Here is a 20,139-nt window from a genome sequence, read left to right on the forward strand (position 1 = left end):
TTTTCCTCAATGACATACAAGACGATGTATGCAGCTCTTTGCTGGCTGCTTCGCATTACATCGATTCCCACAATGCGTGGGATCTGCCGGCTTTTGTTTTTCTCAGCTTCTAACCGACCGATTAGAAAAATTCTTGTGGCATATTGCTCTTTATTGGGCTCGCAACAACTTGCAATGTGTAACTAAAATTCGTTAGGTCACCTGGTGAGGGGCCCTTTAAAGGTAGATTGAGAAAAAACGCTAACTGCTTGAAACACGAATTTCTAGGTTAGTAGTACTAGTACCTTAACGCTGTATATCATGCAGATCTACTCCTGTCCATGTTAATGGCAAGGTTGTGATCGAGCGATGAATCGCCCATGACATAAAATTATTCATGAAGTGAAGACAGTGCTGTTTGGCGTTATCTGCACAAGCATGCCATCGATATTATTACGGCGAAAGCACTATATGCGTCGTAAACGCGAAATTTGACCGTCGCCGTCCCGCGTCGTCGGCGGTGTCTCGCGTCGTGCGGCGTCGGGAAGGAGTGGTGCAAAAAATCATCATCACGTGATGACGTCCCCATATGACGTCATGATGGCGTCACAGATCGCAAAAGCTTGTGACGTCATGATGAAGTCACGAATTTTGGCGTGACCTCATGTGACACACCGCCACGTAATGCCTATGTAGCGCCCTCCTTTGGGCGGTGAACAAAACCGGAGAGCGCGCGACCTCTGGAGAAGAAAATAAGGACGGCGCTTCCCAGCGGCACGTGAAGCCACGGCTCATGTTCCCGTATGGCGTCGATTCTGGTTCAGCCGTCTTGTTCCTTCGCTTCTGCGGCATAAGCCTACACCGTCATCACATGACATCGTAGCTTGGCCAAAGGTGAGCTGATCACGGAGGCAGTGCAAAACCAGGTGATGTGACTGCGATCCGAGAAGCCGTGCGAAACCACGCTGGGTGCACAAAGCTTTCGGGGGGTGGCGCCGCAGTGTAAGTACATCTAGGGAGCCTGCAGGAACGACCGGTCCCGCAGGCTCGCTAATACATCGACTGAGAAGAAAAAGTCGTAATAGGTGAATGCACAAGGGACCCTGTGATTTCTTTTTATTGACCAAGGAGTCACATTTCCTTCGTAGATAGCATCAGTGACAATGAGAAGTAATGAAGTGTCCACTTAAGTCAGTACAGTTCTACATTATACGAAAGCCGCAAGCTTTCACTATGATATTAACATAAGCTAACTTTACTGCAAAGCAGGCCTCGAGTGTGTGCATTTGGAGCCGAATAACAACGCAGTCAAACGCGGCTGTCTTGTCTTTCAGCGCACATAGGGGACCATGCTTCTTTTTTGTGCTTTTCTCTATCGACGCTTCTAAGAAGAAGGCTTCTCAGTTATTAGAATACCTAGTCCACACTTTCGTCATGGACCTTAACCCTAAATTGAGCTTTTGAAGAAAATAAAATCAAACCGTCTTAGAGTTTAAATATTTATTTCAGTAGCAACAGCCTCTTCTAGCCTAGCCCTTCGATTATGGCCTCATAATTATCAACGTTTTGTTTGATATACAAACGTTGAACAGCAACCAAGATATCTCCATAACTAGACGTGGTGTATACACAGATACCATTTTCAAGCAGCTAGGAACGTTTCCCCCCTCATTAAAGAAATTTTAAAATCCGCAGCGGAAGCAGCAGCGTCGAATCACAAACGCAGGAGGAACACACATAGAAAAGCACGGCGTTGGCTAAGCCTAGCCGTGGACCGTCAGACAGCCGCCGCCTTAAAAAAAATGTCGCTGTTCGCTGCGTGAGCATGAATTCAGGTAAACACGCGACATAAACGCATATACGTATACAAGCAAATAACGTACTGAAGAGAGGATATTGCTCACCTGTAGATCACGTTTACTACTGCCTTAGGCCAACGTAACTACGGACGCAACACGCTCAACCAATGCCAGTCTCAGACAAGCGAAGAATCAGCAATGCAGCTCGTTGCAACGACCGCGCAGCGCACTGAACGTCCCTGTTGCATTGCCTCGTAGCTGATTTGTGGCGGATCGCGCACGTCTACGAGTGTCCTCGCTCACTGTATCACCAGTTACACGCAATTCACGTACAAATCACGATTAGACCAGGCACGTCACCACAGCGCCGAGCGTCAAAACTGGTTAAATCGATGAAACAAAGAGCAGCACAAGCACGACTTCAAACAACAGCACTAACACTCTCGCATTCGCAGGCTCTTCCCGGCATAACACCTCAAGCTGTGCAACTCCCAGGAGAGCTGACGCCGTACCTGGTTCGGTGAAGTTGAAGCGGCGCCTGGAGGAAGCCACATTTGTAACTCTCCGCGAGCTCACATATCCCTCTATGCGCCACCACTGGAGCGGCTGTCGCACGCTATTTTGTGAACTTAGCGGCATCTTTTTCTACTGTTCGCAAACTGATAAAAGATAGGCTTGTTTGGTGCTATGTTGTGACCTGAAGTTTGCTGCATCTTACGGCCTCTTAATTTTAACGCTGAAAATAAACTAGACAAGACGACAAAAAAATTCGGATAAATTCTATTACAGTCATCTAAAATATTTTTCTCGCGCCACGGAATGGTTCTTCGATCGCATCGTTAGTTTCATTTTGTCGGTTGTCGTGTGCTCACAGTACTTTATCGTGTCGCCATTTACCATCTAATGTATCCTCTTCTCCGCTATTAGCGAAGCTTCCCAGGGGCAAATCAATTAATCCTGCGGCTTGAAAGCAAGAAAATATATGAGAACCTAGGAAGTTGTTTAGCACGAATATTTCACGAACATAAGAAGGTATTTCTTTCCTGTGCTTCTGCCGATCTCTGTGCGGATTTCAGGCCACTCCTTAGATTACGTGTTTTGGAAGCGGGCTCACTTTATTGACTTGAAGTTTTAATTCATACCCATCCATCGCTTACCACGGTATCCCGCTATCTAAAACCGCTGCTACTACGATTTGCTTCTCTACTGTCGAGACCCACTCTGTGTATACATTATCCGCTGTTCAATTGCTAAAGCCAGCCTTGATCAAGGCTTTGTACAAGCCTTAACTTCATTATGGTACTTCGCGCCAATGTGCGACCAGGACCTTATTGTATAGCAAACTGCCTTTGTCTATGATCGCACATGTCGAAAACGATAAATCCAGATTGCGGTTTGACACAATAATCAATAAACTTCCAATCCGTAGTGTAGGTCATCTGACAAATGAATCACGATGTTTTTATAAGTTACAATGCAAAGGTTACAATGCATACCGCGGTGTTTTAGCCTTCAAAATGACATGCTGCTGTCGATGTAACCTCTATGTGAGAAAGAAACGAAGACACAAAGATAAAATTGTTGTAACAGCCAAGTTACTTATAAACTATAAGTTATTGCCGTTTTATGTTATCTTGATTAGTGTGCACGCACTGACTTGGAGCGCCGCGTTGCTGTCTATCGTACTATAATATTGTTGATTAAATTGAATTCAGCCGATTAATTAAACACCATTGGATGAGGTCACTGCCACGGACTACTTTTCGGAAAATGCATCTTGCAAGAGTCTATTGCAACCTAAGCAGAAAATGAAATCAGCCCAAAGCTACCGTACCCCCATCCGTAGAAAACTTACAGCCATGACCCATTCACCAATGGTATTCCCCTTTCGTGATGTCAAGCAGTTATACGTGACTAATCCGAACTTCCACACATCGCATCGGTGCGCACTGGGACGCCCAGGCGCAACGGTGATTGGAAGCAACGGCGCACCAGGACGCCCCCGTGCGACTTGACCAAGAGCCAGCGCCACGCTATAGGCAGAGGCCTCTACTTAAATACATTTAGTAAAGCAAAATGCCATAAGATAGTTCTTCTCACTGTGCAGATGCACGACTGCGTCGCTGATTCTGGGTGGAACGCTTGAGTGGCCCGGCAAGTTTTGTCAGGGATTCGGAAATCGGCACTCAGGCAAACGAGAAATTTAGACGAAAAGAAGCAAATTTATATTCCAATACGACTAGTATTTACATTACCAGGGAGAATGTGCTCGCGGTTGGATAAGAAACCAACCCGTACGAATTTTATTTGCCAAGGTGAACGTCAGTTGTTCTAGGGTTCAATGAATAAAAATATTTGTTCTGAGGTTCTAACGAAGCACAGTAGGTTGCCGAACGATTTCTTTGATTCATTCAATATCTCGAAAGCGGAACAATGCGCACAATGAGAACATTTCTTGGGCATTCAAAGGAGATAAACGATTCGTTGGTTACTATTGTTAACTGATGGGAAGATTTGGTCAGAACTAAAACATTTGTTAGGAGTTCAGGGTGTTCCAAAACATTTGTTTAGAATAAGCCAGAATAAACTACCTTAGCGCTAGTTCCGCGGTGCGAACATGGCTCCGATCAATCGAACGACGACATTTTAGAGCCCTAAACACCATGTTACGCTCGCTGTTGCTATGCCACACCATGTCAATGGACGGTCCAGAAATTTGTGCCATGTTCTCTCATTTTTTTTTCCGAAGTATTTATAGGTTATACATTTCACTGTTTAACATTTTGAGAGGTTAGAGACGAGCTTCATTTTGTTCGAACGAATATGGTCAAAATGAATGTCGCAAGAAAGTCGAGTACGCCATCTTCGCCAATAAGTCTCGTGCAGCAGTTATCACTCGACAAGGCCATTTACTGCTAAAATGTTGATTAGAAAATGCCAGCACAAACAAATACCATATATCTTGATTCTTGAGGGAATAGATGGCGTTGTCTAGAATTTCCTTGCGTGTGGGACCGTTTATGTTCGGACAACCGCTGTCTTATATGGACATTAAGTGAAACAATAATTTAGTCCAACATGTTATATTACATTCTCGAAACTTGACTGCCGTTAATTTTACCAGAAAAGGTTAATTAATCGATGTAAAAATCAACGTCGCTAAGCTTCACATTTAGATTTCCCGCCGCAAGCTTCATTGACGACGTCACGGATTTCAATGCATTTCTTTGCATTTTGGCCACATTGGCACAGCGAAATTGTCTGAAACTTGGTTATTAAACCTCTGGCTTACTCAGAAGACAATGTCCTTCATTTTTATGGTGTAGGAACTACGCAGGCATTAGTAGACGCCGTCGAAATCTATGAGATAACAGAGACAGGTGTGACATCATCAAGGTGGCGTTGCCACAAGCATTTTCTTTTTGCGCGTTTACTTGACTACCCAGCGTGTTCTCGCCGCAAACGTTGTGTTTTTGTTATCACGAAACAGCGTTGTACTAAGAGGAGAGAAATAATTTCTCTCATTAGCGGCCCTTTAAAGAAAGATTGAGGGAAAATGCTCACGTTGCAAACACGCACGAAGTTCTAGGGTAGTGCTAGCTACCCACTGTACATCAGGCAGATGTTCACATCCGTATTATTGGAGGAGTTGTGATGGAGCAATGCGTCGCTCATTAAATAAAATTATTCAAAAAGAGATGACAGCGCTGTAGGACAATGCGTACCTATGCAGGCCATTGATATCTTTATTGGCAAAGACGTTAAATTTCCTTCGTATATCGTATCGGTAACAGTAAGAAACAATGAAGGGATCAGTGTCCACTGAAGTCGGTAAAGTTGAAATCGTACAATACAGATGATTTGAAGCACTTAGTGCATCACGGAAAAATTGCCAGCTTTCACTACAACTTTGACAGAGGACATTGTGCCTCTGGAACAAGCTACGGGAAACAATATAAACTGCCACATGTAATCCTACTACATAGGAGAGCTGTACGCAGCTGTCCTCGAAAATCACAAATTCTACAGCAGTCTATCGACCGGGCTTGGCGCCGAGTTACAACGTTGTCAAATGCGGCTGTCTGATATATTAGCACACATAGGGGAACAAGTTCGTTGTTCTGCTTTACTGCAACTACGCTGCTAAACTGAAGGTATATCAGTTATTAAAATATCTAACCTATGATCTACTGATGGCGAGCTTAACCTTAAATCAAACTTTTGAAGAAACGCTAGTGAAACCTCATTCCAGCTTAAAAGAATACTTTCAGTATGAGCAGCCCCTCTCAATCTTTTGATGATGTCCTCGTAAATACCAGCGTTTTGCTTGCTATATCAAAGTAGGAGAGCATCCAAGATATCTACATAACTCGGCGAGATGTAGGTACAGGCAGATACATTTCACTCCTCATTAAATGCGATTAGCCAGGGTCATCACCTCGAACATTATTCATATAGTGCTTTCTGTCGATAATACTTCCAATTAGCCCAATTTTTTGTCTCAGTTCTGCCACGAACCGTTTTCGATCTCATTCGACCTGTTGTATTTACCTTTCAATTGTACATTTAGCACTTCAATTTTATTGTCGAATCGCTGTCGTTTGCGTCCTTGGCCTCGATGTGTTCACGCCTCTATGCGATCTGCGCTTTGAATGTTTCCCAATCGACATCGAGCTGTATGTTTGTTTTGGGTTTTGGAGCTAAAATTCAACTCTCGCGCAGCTCACCTGAATCTTATGTGGCTGCTGTTGTTGCCGGGGCGTTGGCAGTTGTAATGACCTGGGCGGTTCCCTGGATGGAATACGACTTCTATTTCAAAAGTTAGTGCTGGAATGAATGAAAAACTTTATCATTGCAAAGGAATTCTCCCGCGAAGGTGGCCCTCAGTCCAGTGCCCCTGTGGCCTTTGCCATCTTGCGAGTTCTGTCGAGCAGATTGAGCTGTTCTGCAGGCTTCGAGCAGGACAGCGCAGCATCCCACTGCTCCTGTGTTGTTGTGTTGTTTCTTGGCACCACCTTTCAGTGTTGTCAGGCCCATGTAACGTGATAAACTTTGGATGTTCCCCTCATAGCAGGCATTTGTTATCGTATGTAGCTGGATAGATATTGTTAAGTAGACTGATATTTGGGTATGCATTAGTCTGCAGCTGTCTCCAGGCAACTGAATGCAAGAGTTCAGGTGATTCCTGTTACCTCAATTGCGTTGCCGCTGCTGTTTCTTTTTTTCTGTAATTCGTGCTCCTTTCTTGCGGATCTGGTGATGATTAGTGTTCTTCACACGAGGGTTCTTCGTGTTTCCAGAATATTGGATGCTACCGGTCTCCTGGTGCCCGATCTCATACACGTTTTATAATAGAATGGAACGCAACTTCGGGAAAGAACGACAGGGAGTACAGCCAATAAGCGAAGGCGATGCACCCCGTATGAATACATCACGATTTCATTGTCGGCTGGGGGACCGCATAATGAGTTCAGAAAAGTTTCTAACATGGGAGGAAACACAGATTCATTATAACTGCATATCATTTTAAACCGCCATTGTCTTTCGAACATAGAAATCGCAGAGCGTGATACCCTTATCAACTTCTGTGTGGTCGACATTGTCGCATTTGGGAGACCGGTCTGTATGGTAAATTACGACTAGGTAGATCGCCAAGTGCTTTACGTCACGAAAAGGAGCCATCCTAATTGGATGGAGCATGAATATAAGTTATTCGTATATATATATATATATATATATATATATATATATATATATATATATATATATATGGGAAGAGAAGAGCCAGACCTAAGCGGTTACCTTAATTTTGTTTTCCAACGGTTTTGACTGGAGGACCGGTCTTCGTCAGGGCTTATGAGCAAATACGGCGCTATGCGAACATCCTAAATCGCCGTGGTCAGTCTTAGTTGAAGGAAGGAAATGAAGAAAGTAGTAAATCAATCAGGTTGACAGTGATGACGTAGAATGTGTCAAACAATTCTTCTCGGCTCATTTGCTAGAGCAGCAAAGAAGAGAATGAGGAAACAAGCGCCGTTTCGGCGGAGTGGAGAAGGTGCCGTAGATACGGGCGAAATAAATAAATAAATAAATTGAAATTGAAGGAACCTTAAGTGTCACCTTTAAGAGTTGAATGCGATAGCAAAATCCGGTCCCTAATGTGCAATTTAACCACTAAGTGTATACTTATTATTGTGTGTTGTTACACACACACACACACACACACACACACAGACACACGCGTACGTGCGATGTGTCTATATTAATGGTGCAGGCTTAAACACTACATAAATTCCATGTAGTGGAAGGAGTCTCTTTAATGCGTTTTGTTCGGCAGGTGTCACGACGAAAATGAGCCCATTCAATGATTTGTAGTGCATTGGCGATGCCATCAAACTACGTTTTTTGAGCGACGCCGTGTTTCACAAAAAGCGGAGCTAGTGCACCCATCGCCGCTAAAAAGAAACACAAACTTGCAAACAGCTCCAAAAATGGACGACTATGTCCATTTAGCAAAAAATATATCAAACAAACAGCAAACATTAGGTAATGTGCTCCCATCTGTGAGGCATTGTGAGAAACATGTCTCGACTACAGCAGAGCCTATATGGTTCCGCATGTTTCTCATAATGCCTCACAGATGGCAGGACATTAACTAATGTTTGCTGTTGGATATATTTTGCGCTAGATGGACATAATTGTCGATTTTTGGAGCTGTTGGCAAGTTTGTGTTTCTTTTTAGCGGCGATAGGTGCACTACCCCGGCATTTTTTGCGCGCTCTCATTATTATATGAGAGCGCGCGCCTGGTCAGACAATAAAGCTTAATTCGCTCTAGCGACGCATCACACTCGGTATGATGCATCATCATGGATTTGCAAAGAGTGTATCATGCCCCGAGGTAGTCGGATCGGTGGCTACGACAATTCTCGCGAGCAGATATTTGTCCCGGAGCGGGTCGACAGTAATCGCAAATTCCCTCGCAACGCTGGTATTACACAAACATACTAATATTTCTTGCAGACATTATGACACTAGCTTTTGCACTTTGTTCGCTTTCACAAAGAGGATGAATTTTGCTCCCCCAGCGCTGCAGATATCAGCATAGGCCCCATACTTTTAGATCGATTTTTTCGATGTTTCTGCAGTTCACCTGTGCCTGCTGTATTGTTGTATTACATGGGCAAGTTTGCAGTTAACAGAGCATCGTTTATACGCAAATGTAGGGTGGGGTGGGGACACTTTTACTGTTCTGCGTTTTCCAGCATGGCATCCGTATTTTCTAGACCACATACGATGAACACAAGCCAGTCTGAATAGCATTCACTACTCATGCATTTTATTTGAAAGGTACTGCTCACTTCACAAAAACATTACGAATGTGTCTGCAGCTAGAATTTCATTTTAACAGAATGAAATGTAAGTGCAACGAAACTGAACAAGGTGATTAGTCAAGATCGACATCTGAATTAGATAATTCCATTAGCCTAGCATTGCGATTGGCTCAAATATTGTCTGAAAAAAAAAATCAAGTGCAAGGCACCTTTGTGAATATGGGCTCTTGTTTTTAACCGCAATGAACTAACAGTTTAAGGTGGGGTGAGACTTCCTGAGGTAAAAAAAAATTGAATTTGGGGATTTCAGAATTACCTGATACAACATTTCTTTATCTTTCACATGATATATCACATTTGGGCACTCGCCGTTTCAAAAAGAATTTTAGGTCCTTTTTCTTTGACACAATGACAGGTGATACGCGCATATTCCTACGTTATTTCTGCGTTTTTCTCAAGCGAATGTTTTGTGGGACCACTTGATTTGGCCTGCCACTGTGCTGCGGCTCTCAAACTGGAATGAAAAGGTCTCCAGTAACCCATGCACGAACTGATCAGGCTCCGTCCGACAGGTGCGCCGTCACATTCGAGAAAGCACAGCAACTGCACCGGGGGAGAGAAAGAGTTAGTCCAGAAACCGAACCACTATTTCCTGCAACCTCTGCGGCAGCCCGGCTCAGTGCCTAACTGCTCTATTGTAAATAGTTCTACCTTTCCACGAGAGAGAGGGGGGGCACCTCTTTTCTGGACAGTTGCACAGGAGTACAGAGGCTCTGTATGCAATGAAAATTTTTTTTCTTCGGCAGCGGGGCAGAGGGCGTCACGCACATTTACAACATCCCAAAGGAGATTATGCCAACACGCAAGAAGCCCTTGGGTGTCGCTGCACCCCCGTAAAGAAGGGATTAGTTGCAATAGGGACAGAGTGGAGCATGCTGCAATGGCGAAGAGTACATTTTCCTCCCGTTTCCCAGCATGACTGAGTGGGGGCGTCTGGTGGCTCAAACAGAACTACTCGCAAGATGGCATAAGTAGAACCCCCACGTTAAGCAATAAATTTGGAAAGCAAGAATTCACAGAGGCATCGAAGTCGCCGTAATTGAATGCGAAAGCACGGCGTGTCAAATACATCTACATTCATGCCACGGTTAGTCACGTGACCTTGCAAGTTGCAACATAGGCTCTTACTTGGTCGCGTTACTGCCACATGACATGACGACTTGGCCATGTGCTCAAATTGAACAAAGTTGATTTTGAGGATGAGCCACAGGAGTTTTGGGTTTTAGCAAGGTCGATTTCGAGAGTGGGCCAGGTCAATTCTGAATGTGGGTGAACTCAATTTTCAAATTGGGCAGAGTCAATTTTTTGGGTGTGGGTCAGGTGGGTATCAGTCTACACTGAAAAGTGACGCCATCACTTGACCACGTGGATCTAGTTACCATTGCATGTTCTCGCTGAATGCCCACCAAATTTGCCACTTCATGAGGGCATTCTTTTACACCAAAAAAACATCTTAACGGTCAAACATGCACTGCTGCCTCTTGAGTGACAATATTCACTTTATTTCTGCAGTTAGGAGTCAAGTTGTAGGAGTGTACAATAAAAAGAATAACAAAAAAATGAACCTTTCTGCTACCGCAACATTACCAGGGCAAAATATCCTAAAGCCTCAAGCACGATTTAAAAATAATTTAGCCACTTAATTCGCTGTCCACTAGCAGACATACAGGGAGCCAGAAATCTGAACCTTCTATGTCTGACTTTTAGTAAACATGGTAGCCACCGAAACGAAAGGATGGTGAAGAGTACTGAAGCAGCTACGCAACGCTGTTCTCGTCAACTGGAAGGGTAGACAGCAGGGGTAGCCATAAGTGCTCCTGGCGTACACTGTAACAAATTTTTGCCCCATAATATTTTATAAAGCATGGAAGCATCAAAGGGACACAAGAGACAAGAGCTGCAAAACAAGTTTATACTCATTATGGCCCACTTTTTAGTGCTATGCCTAATAACTCCACTGTCAAGCTTTGCGAGCTATTTTGAGAGCAATTATGCATACACGAGCTTTTCAGAGGAATGAACAGACACGTATAAGGGGTGCTCAAATGAAAAGGTTCGAAACGACACTGTAGGTACAAATGAAGACTTTATTCAAAGTATACATTATGTGCCTGATCACAACGATCCCAGTGCTGAACAAAACGAAGGAGTCCTAGTTCCTATGATTCCTGTGGCCGTGACGAGACCCAGTCCTTTACAGTGTCCTTGAGTTCGTCGTCCGAGTTGAAGAGCTTTCCTTTCAGGTGTTTTTTCAGGGGACCAGACACACGGAAATCGCAGGTGATGAATGGTGGCCAGTTTAACCTTCCGCTGTCAGAAATTGGATAACACATTGCTACACCTTAATCGTCAAACTTTGCGATGTGAACACCATCCTGTCCTCCCATGCACTGCCGCGTCAATTGGACGGCACTCTTTATTAGAGCCTCTGCTCTCTCCTGTGCATGCGGGCGCCCCCGCATGCTTCGATCCACGGCAGAGACACCAATCGCATCCTTAGATGTCTCGCTACGTTCTCCCATAGCAGCACAGGCATTTATGTTAATGGTCATGTTGTTACGTCTTGTACCGTTTCATTTGAACACCCCTTGTAGTTGTTAGTTCTGTCACACGTTCAATCTTTGGATTATTTCACAGTTCCCAAGGAGTCCAAAACATCAGAGGTTGACTTTGCTAGAAAAGAAAACGAAAGTTTAACGTGAAAATCTAATAGTCAGGGAACGTGGGGGGGAAATTTGAGCCTTTCACTTGCTATGCGGAACATGTTGACAAAAAGAAGGCAGGGCAGTGAAAAGCCTGTAAGCTTAAGTAATTACATTTCAGACAAGAAGCTTGTCTAAAGCAAGTGCCCATCTAGTGTCCTTTCACTATAAAGACTTCTCCGAATAAAATATATCGAAAAAAGCATGACAGAAGATTCATAAACCTGCCTGTACAATTTGGGACAATTGGCAGGTTTTCTGTACTCGGCGACCACATAAGAATTCAGATTTGCGGCAAAGTAGTCTGTTTCGTTCCTACTGTCTAAAACATAGATTCCATGAGACAACAGCAGCTTGCTTTGGCTGTGAGACAACGAAAATCCTAGTAGCTAAGTGTAATTTGTAGGAAAACTTATTACAGTTCTCATTAATTGGACAGCAGTGCATCTGCCACTGCAGGAAGGGCAATGCCACCACCAACTACTATAGAGTGCTACAGTGCACTCTTCCGGATGCCAAGTATATCGGCCTCTCCCCGAGCCTTTGAAAAAGAAAAAAAAATGTAAAAAAGAGATGCTGCCATGAGACTCCTGTCTCAGTTCAGCCTTATCACACACTCTGATATTACCTACCTCGAGTTAAAAGCCGAATATTACAAAGAAAATGGCCACATTAAATTGTAAAGTAAGAGAAGACTCTGCTTGTCAAGCATTTGTGAGTTGCCTGCACGACAGCTCGAATAGACTCAAACCGCGTTATAACAAAGTCACATCTCACACGAAAATAAGTTCGTTATAAACATATATTTGTAACACTGTATCTATGACAAGACTATTGTTAATTTACTTCCTTATAACCGATAATTCGTTATATCCGTGTTTATTATGACGAGGTATGAGTGTACAGTTGAAACTCGGTCTAACGAAACCCTATTTTAGGAAGTTCCTGATCTAGCAAAGAAACTTCCATTCCCCAGCAGATACCCAGAGGGTTTAGGGGTGTCATGAACCAGAATTAACGAATCTATCTGGGCACCAAACTTGATTTAATGCAGTTTTTGTTTTCTTGAATAGGTGAGTAAAATTGTTGTGATTTCTCTCAAATTTTCACACAGACGGGTTTTTCTTTGAGCATGCGCACCTATGCTGTCACGTTAAAACATCTAAGTGCACTAGTCATGACCCTAATATTTTTCTGGCAATGCTGCACGAGGCGTTCATGCACGAAACAACAAACTCATTCGTCGGAACTGCTTTAACGTGTCGTATGGGGCTAGGGGTGGTGGTGGTTTATTGTCTGTATATGCTTCTACAGCAGCACCACTGCAGTTAATTTTGTTATTTTATGGTTCAAGCAAGAGATGGCTTGTCTCACTGCCTTCGTTCTCTCCGCTTTTGCATATCGCCACGTGCATTTCTTATTATCACTTTTGCTGTATTCGGTTTTCGCCCACAAAGACTGTCAGCAACGCTCAGCGCAAACCGCGCCTCATTGTTCGAGATGCTTCGCAATTATTGTAGATCGTTTTGTTAAGATTGCGCGCAAGACGCGAACACTCGAGCTTATTCTAGAACTTGCGTGACAACCAGCGATAACGCTGGAATATTCTACGGCGCCATGTATAAACACCGACGCGCTTCACCGCTTGCCAGTTGATCGACGGTCGACACTCTGTTCGCCGCTATCAGTGCATACCGTGTGTATTGCTGTAAATTAACTTTCCGTTTCCCGGCCACAAGTTCGACCAAATAAACAGTTTCATCTTGAAAACGTGTCTTCGTCGACGTCCCGACCACGTGACAATATCGACAGCTTGTCATAGCTTCACGTGAAAAAAGAAAAAAAGAAAAAGAACATGGGAAAAGTCGAGGCCGCAGTGGCTTCAATGACCGAATAAACCAACTACCCCAAAAGTCTGTTCTCCTTGCTTCAATGAATGCCGCCACAAGCCTTTCACGTGCTTGGGCATGGGTCAGCGGTAAATAAAATACAGTGTTATCTTTTGTATGTTGCTATATGTTACAATTGTAGACTCAGGACTGAAAAATCCCTTTCTTAATTTTACGAACTTCCCGATTTAAAGAAATAATTTCAGCGCCACCATCACTTCGTTAAATCGGGTTTAAACTGTACGTGACATTTTTTTTTAATCTGTAGCATTGCATGGATGTCTGTTCGAGTGTGAAATGCAAGCAAAGAATCTGTGGGCCTAACCTACTGTGCTAACAATAGATATTTTACATGCAAATACGGTTAAGAAAAGCACTCCTTAAGTCGAAGTTGAAACAGGGTCTCTGTTTTATTATCCTCTTTAAGTGGGGTTTTATAACTTAAAGGACCTCTGACACCAAAATTGAAACCTCAAGATGATTGTGTTGTTTGACTTTCCTGTATACGGGGGCACTTCTGACCGATTATTAGCGGCTAACGTTGCCTTTAAGATATTTTAATTTCGTTTTAAAGTAAGCGTAAGTGCTCAGCTGAGTTGGCTGCACCTCACGACATCGCACTGGTGACGTAGATCGAGGCCCGCGCGACGTTCCACGAGTAAAGCATGTATTGTGGAAGTCACAGAAGGTATGCGGTGCGCACACAATACCATGACTGGCACCCAGCGAAGGTTATTGTTCCTCACCCCTCTCGCTCTGTTGTCGGGCTGTTCTTGAGGTAGTTTTCATGAGGGGACGCACACTTAACAGGTTTAACTCATACCGAGACGCCCACATCGTTTCAATCTCTACCGTGTGCAGGGCCCCGTTTTGAAAACGGCGCTTTCGTCACCACACCTTGAACGCCCGTGATCTCTGGCGCTCCCCCGCATGGGGCGCTAGTTTCTTGCGGTTTTAGGCGGGCGTTTTGAAGTGACGCTAAAATGGTCACAATTAACTATGCAAGCATCAGTTATACGATACGTTAGAGCATTTACGGTTAAATTTAGGGATTACCAGACACAAAGCTACAAATTACAGTGAAAAAGTCACAAACGAAAATTTTGCTGTCAGGGGTCCTTTAATGCAACACATCATTTCGTATACCAAACTGCTGTATAGTTATAGACCAAATCTCACAATGGGCTGTAATGCCCTAAACACATTGCGACACTCTGCCTCGAATAACCATGTGCTTACATATCTGAGCGCTTTTGACTAGTGAGGTACCGCAAGCATGCACACAAGTTGCAAATCAATGTTTGCTATGTTCACAGCATTTTTCCTTCCTCACAGCCTATCACCCGCATATGCAAACATCCCCTGCGCCATATTAAAAAGCTGGAAGGCATGACCTACGAAGAACTGTCTGTAAATGCATCAGATTTGCAGAACATTATTTCAAGGCACTCAATATTCTATTGCAACAAAAGTAATGTCACAGCAGATTGATTTGGGTGTTTTTTAGTAATTAATCTAAATTAAATTGTAATTAAATATATATTTACCCCGATGTGTTTCGTGATCTGCTTTTGCATATACAGAATGAACTGTCATGCTAGAAATATAGCACAATTCCATATTTGGTTATATTCCTCTTGAGCAAAGAAAAATTACACTTCTGACAGGGTGTGTGCGGCAGGTCGAACGGCTCGTTGGACATGGTAGTGCCCTCAGCAAAGTGATCATGTGGAACAGTACACTGCAAAGTGAAGTTAAATGAGGACAAATATATAACGCAGGAGGTTTAATTCATCCAAACCTCAATTTATCTTGCGCTTTCTTAGCCACTAGCTGACACAACTAGGTAAAACGAATTGTCTACACACCTTTAAAAGTGCCTCAAAGGGTTAGGTGAAAAACTGAGCTGCTTTGATTTGAAACAACAGTTTTTTTTACTTGTAAATCAAGTTTCTAGCACACCTACGCTTAACATGAATCCAACAAAGCTCACCTAGAGGGCCAGCTGATCTTCAGCGAGTAGATGAGCGCAGTCACCGCTCGGCATGTTCAGGCCGCATGCTCTGCAAAAGAGGCACGTACGGATATTCGATAGCTTACAATGGAAGGTTCCTTACCGAAACCCTCCAAACAAAGTGTCACAGGTGACAACTTAAACAAAAATGTCAGCTCTGCCCACAGCCCATCATTGTCCCTCCCACAGAGAATTTGCATATACGCTCCATCCACTACAACTGACTCTTTTTCTTAGGTTGCAGCAGAGTATAGGCACATTTTGAGAAATCTTCAATACCCACTTCCAAGCTGAACACTCACATCACCGATACCTACCTTGTAACTCCCAGTGCAGCACTCTACGCTACTTCTGACCAATTCTGCTCGGTGCACCACAAGCAACGTTCATCAGATAACCAGAAGGTTATCTGACATGTGCAGATGTCACTTCCCTCTGCATGACACTGATTGAACAAAAGCTTCATGGAACAACAATAGGCGAGATTTCTTCCATTCTCTGGAACGCAACAGCCGGCTTTCGCGGCCGATCGGTTGACGCGAGTCCTAAGCCTTCACTGGATTGCATGGAGTGAACAAGGTTGGAGCACAGTGTTCACATATTTAGTATTTTACCCACGTATAATTGTAAAGCTAGCTTTCCTGCGATTCAGTTAGCCCAACTAATGGCAGCTGGTCACTTACTCCAAAAAGCTTGTTCAAGCGCAGTTTGATTGCACTATAATGTGGAAAATGTAGAGACGGCTTTCTTGATATAAACACGCATGAGAGACAAGCCCCAGCACGTGCAACTAGGACCTCATCTCCACTTGAAGCACGACTGGTGCCGCCATTATTTGGGCAAATATGCAGAGCAAGGGAACACACTTGTGGATTACGAAAAGGGTCTATTTGATCGAGCTGGCACCGTTTCTATTTTTTTTTTTCTTTGTTTGCCCAAACAGGTTACAGCTGGTGTCCAAACCACTCCCAGTAGATTTCTCTCTCTCTCTCTCTCTCTCACACAATACAAGCCCATTCCACTCAGACCGTAAATAAAAAAAGAGGGGCGGGGGGTGGGGGGGGTTGAGAGAGAAAAACAAAGCTAATGTACATGGACTGTGGCTTTGCGCTGCTTTTGCTGTGCAAAGCGTCAGGAAATGATGTACAGGAATTTGACTCCTACCAAATGCTAATTATAGTGAAATTTTTGTCCTGCAAGAGTGCGGCTTGTTGTCTACACAAAAAAAAAAAAAAAAAACAGTAGACACCAGTCGTGAGAAAATCGTGCTTCGGGGGCCACTCTAGTTGATCTAATGCGGTCACAGTCTCATGATCGAAAAAAAAAATAATAATCACACGTATTAATAACAAGCTGATACGCATAGCAAATGCAGCGTTCAATGAGAAAGACAGCTTTCGTGTACGCCAAGCACGGTGGTGTAAAGTTCTTACGCTTAACTGCATTAAGCTTCATCGCGCGATAAACCGAACAAGAACAAGGCTCGAGCTTGAGCCAAGTGCCACAGGTTTTTTGCTCCGACCCTCTGGTCATTTTCACACAAGCCAGAAACCGCGAAGCGCCTCACGCTGCCTGTACTGTTGTGTTAGTTGACTGTCTTGTTCTGTAAATACAGGCCGAAAATATTGTGCCGGTAGCCGCTACAGCCATTTAGGCGAAAATGCCGGCACAGTATCTGGGAATGGTAAAATGCCGTCTACCGATGCCTGTAGCCGCTACAGCCATTCAGGCGAAAATGCCGGCACAGTATCTGGGAATGGTAAAATGCCGTCTACTGGCAATATATCCACCGCGGATACAGTGCCGGCAGCCCGCATTTTACCGCTCGCAGATATTGTGCCGGCAGCAGTTTGTAAAGTTACGTCCAGCGTGTGGTCCCTTCGGCTCTCGATACTTTTCCAGTTTCCGTGGGTTGCCCGTATCACTGGGGCGCCCCTGACACGACGCGCTTGCAAACGTCAGGCAACGATTATCATGCACGAATATGTCAAAAAGTAAATGAAACTGACCGAACTGTTGACGTTGGACGACGTTCGGGAGCGAATCTCCTTGATGAGGCAGGCCAGGGCTTCGGGATTGACGCCGCTTTCGCATAGTTGGACGCAGAGCGCCAGCGACTGCGGGTCCAGACCCGTGTTCAGCAGCTGTGACATCTCCAAAAGCACTGCGCAGTCAGATTTAGCACGCGTTGTTTTCTTAGGTTGCACTGGAAAGAAGATGCTTGCCCAGAAAGTGGAGAAATATTTACAAACCGTCGAAAGTTTCCTTGACAGCCTTTCGTCGATCATCACCACTGGGAGCTGCCATCTTCTTTTGTTTCTTGCAGCCGCGCGCGCGCGGCTGAACGCGGCCAAGCCAAGTCAGGAAAAGTACGATTTGTTGTATTTAGCACACATTTCGTTAGTACTTCTAAGCCAATTTGAAGCCAGAAATTTATTCTAAATTCCTAGCTACGCTGTCAAATAAAAATTTTGCTATTACACGTTTACTTTACCAAGAAGCGAAACTCTGCGCAACGGCTTCAAATCGTTGCAAGTCGAACGCTGCCGAGCCGACCGCAAAGCCGTTCTTGATTGGCCTCACTTATTAAATGCTGAGACCGTGATTGGCTGCTTCAAAAGAGGAAATCTGCCGCTCGCGGCACCGGCGGCGCCTTTAAATGCCCTGGCTGGGTGCGATCACTGGGATGGCGCATGGCACAACAATAGATATGCAGGGGCATGCCGGGCCGGCTCACGCGTGTTGAACCGTTCAAGCGCCGATGACAGGGGCCTTCCCGCTACCCGAAACATCACAGTGGCGTCTGCACGTCTAACTCTCAGCCCGCTAATAGCGTCCCACTGTGGAACTTGTCATCGTTGAAAAAAAAACATGCGCCTTTCCGCGTCAACGACTTCCTGACATACGTTGCTGTCCTTCGCTGCTGCAAGTCCCCGCTGCTGTGCTCTGCGTGGACGAAGCACAGCGAGGAGTCGCTGCACTGTACCTGAAAAGACTGCAGGCAGTTTCAGGGGCGGTGCTCAACAATGAGCGAATTAAAGCAGTCTTTCGTGCGGTGAGTTCTTTGACCTTTCCATCGAGTACCGCGAGCGATATGTGGCGCGTAGTGGTTCATTTCACTGTAAAGCAGGGCGTATATTCGCGAGCCCGAGCGTTGGCCAGTCGCGTTACGTGTAAACTGACGGGCCCACGTTTAATGTTTCGTTATGCTTTAATACGAGACAGTGTTGCGGCTTCCATGCCCCACTTCGCCCTGTGATTTTTCGTCATCCCTGTACTATTCTTCGAGGTTTCTGTTTAGTTTGTTTGTTTTTGGTTTTCGCCTAATGCTGTTGTGCACTCAGCTCTTTGAGAGTTTACAGTTGCGCATGTCCATGGTTTTGTGCTTAGATAAGTTGTACATCCTGCAGTTCGATGCGAGGGCATTCAGCTGCATCCACGCGCGCGCAAATGCAACTTCCCGGATATTGCAACGCACACCCTGATCGCTGTGGGCTGGTAGCTTATCTGTTTCGACATTTGACTCTCTCTCAGGAATCACTATGCTACGGAAAGCAATAATAAACAAGTTGAAACTCGAGGAGAAGTGAGTGGGCCTCTACTGTGTTTGAATTCACTGGTTCTGTGGACACCTGAGATCTCTTGATCTTGATTTCCTGCCCTAGTCCACTGCATGTAACGACGTTTGCTTCCCATTGCTTTTAAATTTCCTGCACACAGTGTTAATAAAATGGTTTCTTAGTGCAGGCCCTGGGCATACCGAGCACTTGCTGTGCATTCTTCGAAGTTCTGAATTGCCAAAGGATACCTTAAAAGAACATCTGCTACAGTGATTGTGTGGAAACCCGTTAGCCTGCTTGTTATGTGAGCAAGTTGGCACTTTTCATAATTTCATTGCACTGGCTTCCATAGTGGAAGGAATGAAGGAAAGAGGGATGCTGAACATCTTTGCACTGCGTCCCTGTTTTTAATTTCTTTTACCAGCACTTTTTTTCCCGGTGTAAAGGTGAACTCAATACAAGAGTGGGCCTTCTCTTACTCCTTACTGACTCTTTGGTTTGGATGTTACTATCTCGTAAACTGAAGTTCAGGGTAACGTGCAGGCTTAAAGTGACGAGAAATCATTAAACCAGGAATCTCACTGGAGCAAATATTTCATTTGGATAACTTGTCTTTCTCAGTGCCGCCCTAACAAAGGCAAGTCCACTTGAAAGACATGACTCAAGGTTACAAACAGGAAAAAAAAAATGAAGGAACAGAAAGAACGTGAACTCTTAATTCGCTCTATTTTTCGGAAGTACTTAACACATAAAGGCTTTCGAAGACGCGCGCAGACCTAGACTATTCACCACACGTGCAGGGT

At 44.4% G+C, this 20,139-nt stretch overlaps 2 protein-coding genes across 5 annotated transcripts in view; one reads left to right on the top strand and one right to left on the bottom strand.

Moving 5' to 3' along the window:
• Positions 1–9,107: 9,107 nt before the first annotated feature.
• Positions 9,108–18,092, bottom strand: LOC119405299 (mitotic-spindle organizing protein 1-like). 4 transcript variants are annotated; one of them, XM_037672122.2, is made up of 4 exons: positions 18,029–18,089; positions 17,786–17,940; positions 15,756–15,825; positions 9,108–9,714 (listed from the first exon to the last, which is right to left on the bottom strand). In XM_037672122.2, the coding sequence occupies exons 1-3, from the start codon at positions 18,081–18,083 to the stop codon at positions 15,796–15,798; spliced, it is 240 nt and encodes a 79-aa protein (XP_037528050.1). In that variant the 5' UTR covers positions 18,084–18,089; the 3' UTR covers positions 9,108–9,714; positions 15,756–15,795. The 4 variants fall into 4 exon arrangements, with proteins under 4 accessions (XP_037528050.1, XP_037528047.1, XP_037528048.1 ...); XM_037672119.2 differs by lacking the exon at positions 9,108–9,714 and adding an exon at positions 10,653–10,998 and having other exon boundaries at positions 18,029–18,092; XM_037672120.2 differs by lacking the exon at positions 9,108–9,714 and adding an exon at positions 11,015–11,481.
• A 341-nt stretch (positions 18,093–18,433) lies between these two features.
• LOC119405627 (protein aurora borealis) overlaps positions 18,434–20,139 on the top strand; it is a 52,418-nt gene continuing 50,712 nt past the window's right edge. The window contains exon 1 of the mRNA XM_049419251.1: positions 18,434–18,831. Within this exon, the coding sequence (XP_049275208.1) occupies positions 18,803–18,831 (29 nt within the window). The 5' untranslated portion in view covers positions 18,434–18,802. The remainder of the gene's footprint in view (positions 18,832–20,139) is intronic.

Source organism: Rhipicephalus sanguineus, chromosome 9, assembly GCF_013339695.2.
Source record: "Rhipicephalus sanguineus isolate Rsan-2018 chromosome 9, BIME_Rsan_1.4, whole genome shotgun sequence".
Taxonomy (NCBI): Eukaryota; Metazoa; Arthropoda; class Arachnida; order Ixodida; family Ixodidae; genus Rhipicephalus; species Rhipicephalus sanguineus.

Coding starts and splice junctions, on each gene's coding strand:
- LOC119405299 (XM_037672122.2), bottom strand. CDS start 18,083: ATGGCAGCTCCCAGTGGTGATGATCGACGAAAGGCTGTCAAGGAAACT. Junction 17,941..18,028: donor TGTCAAGGAAACTTTCGACG/GTTTGTAAATAT, acceptor CTGACTGCGCAG/TGCTTTTGGAGATGTCACAG. Junction 15,826..17,785: donor CGTCCAACGTCAACAGTTCG/GTCAGTTTCATT, acceptor CCTCTTTTGCAG/AGCATGCGGCCTGAACATGC.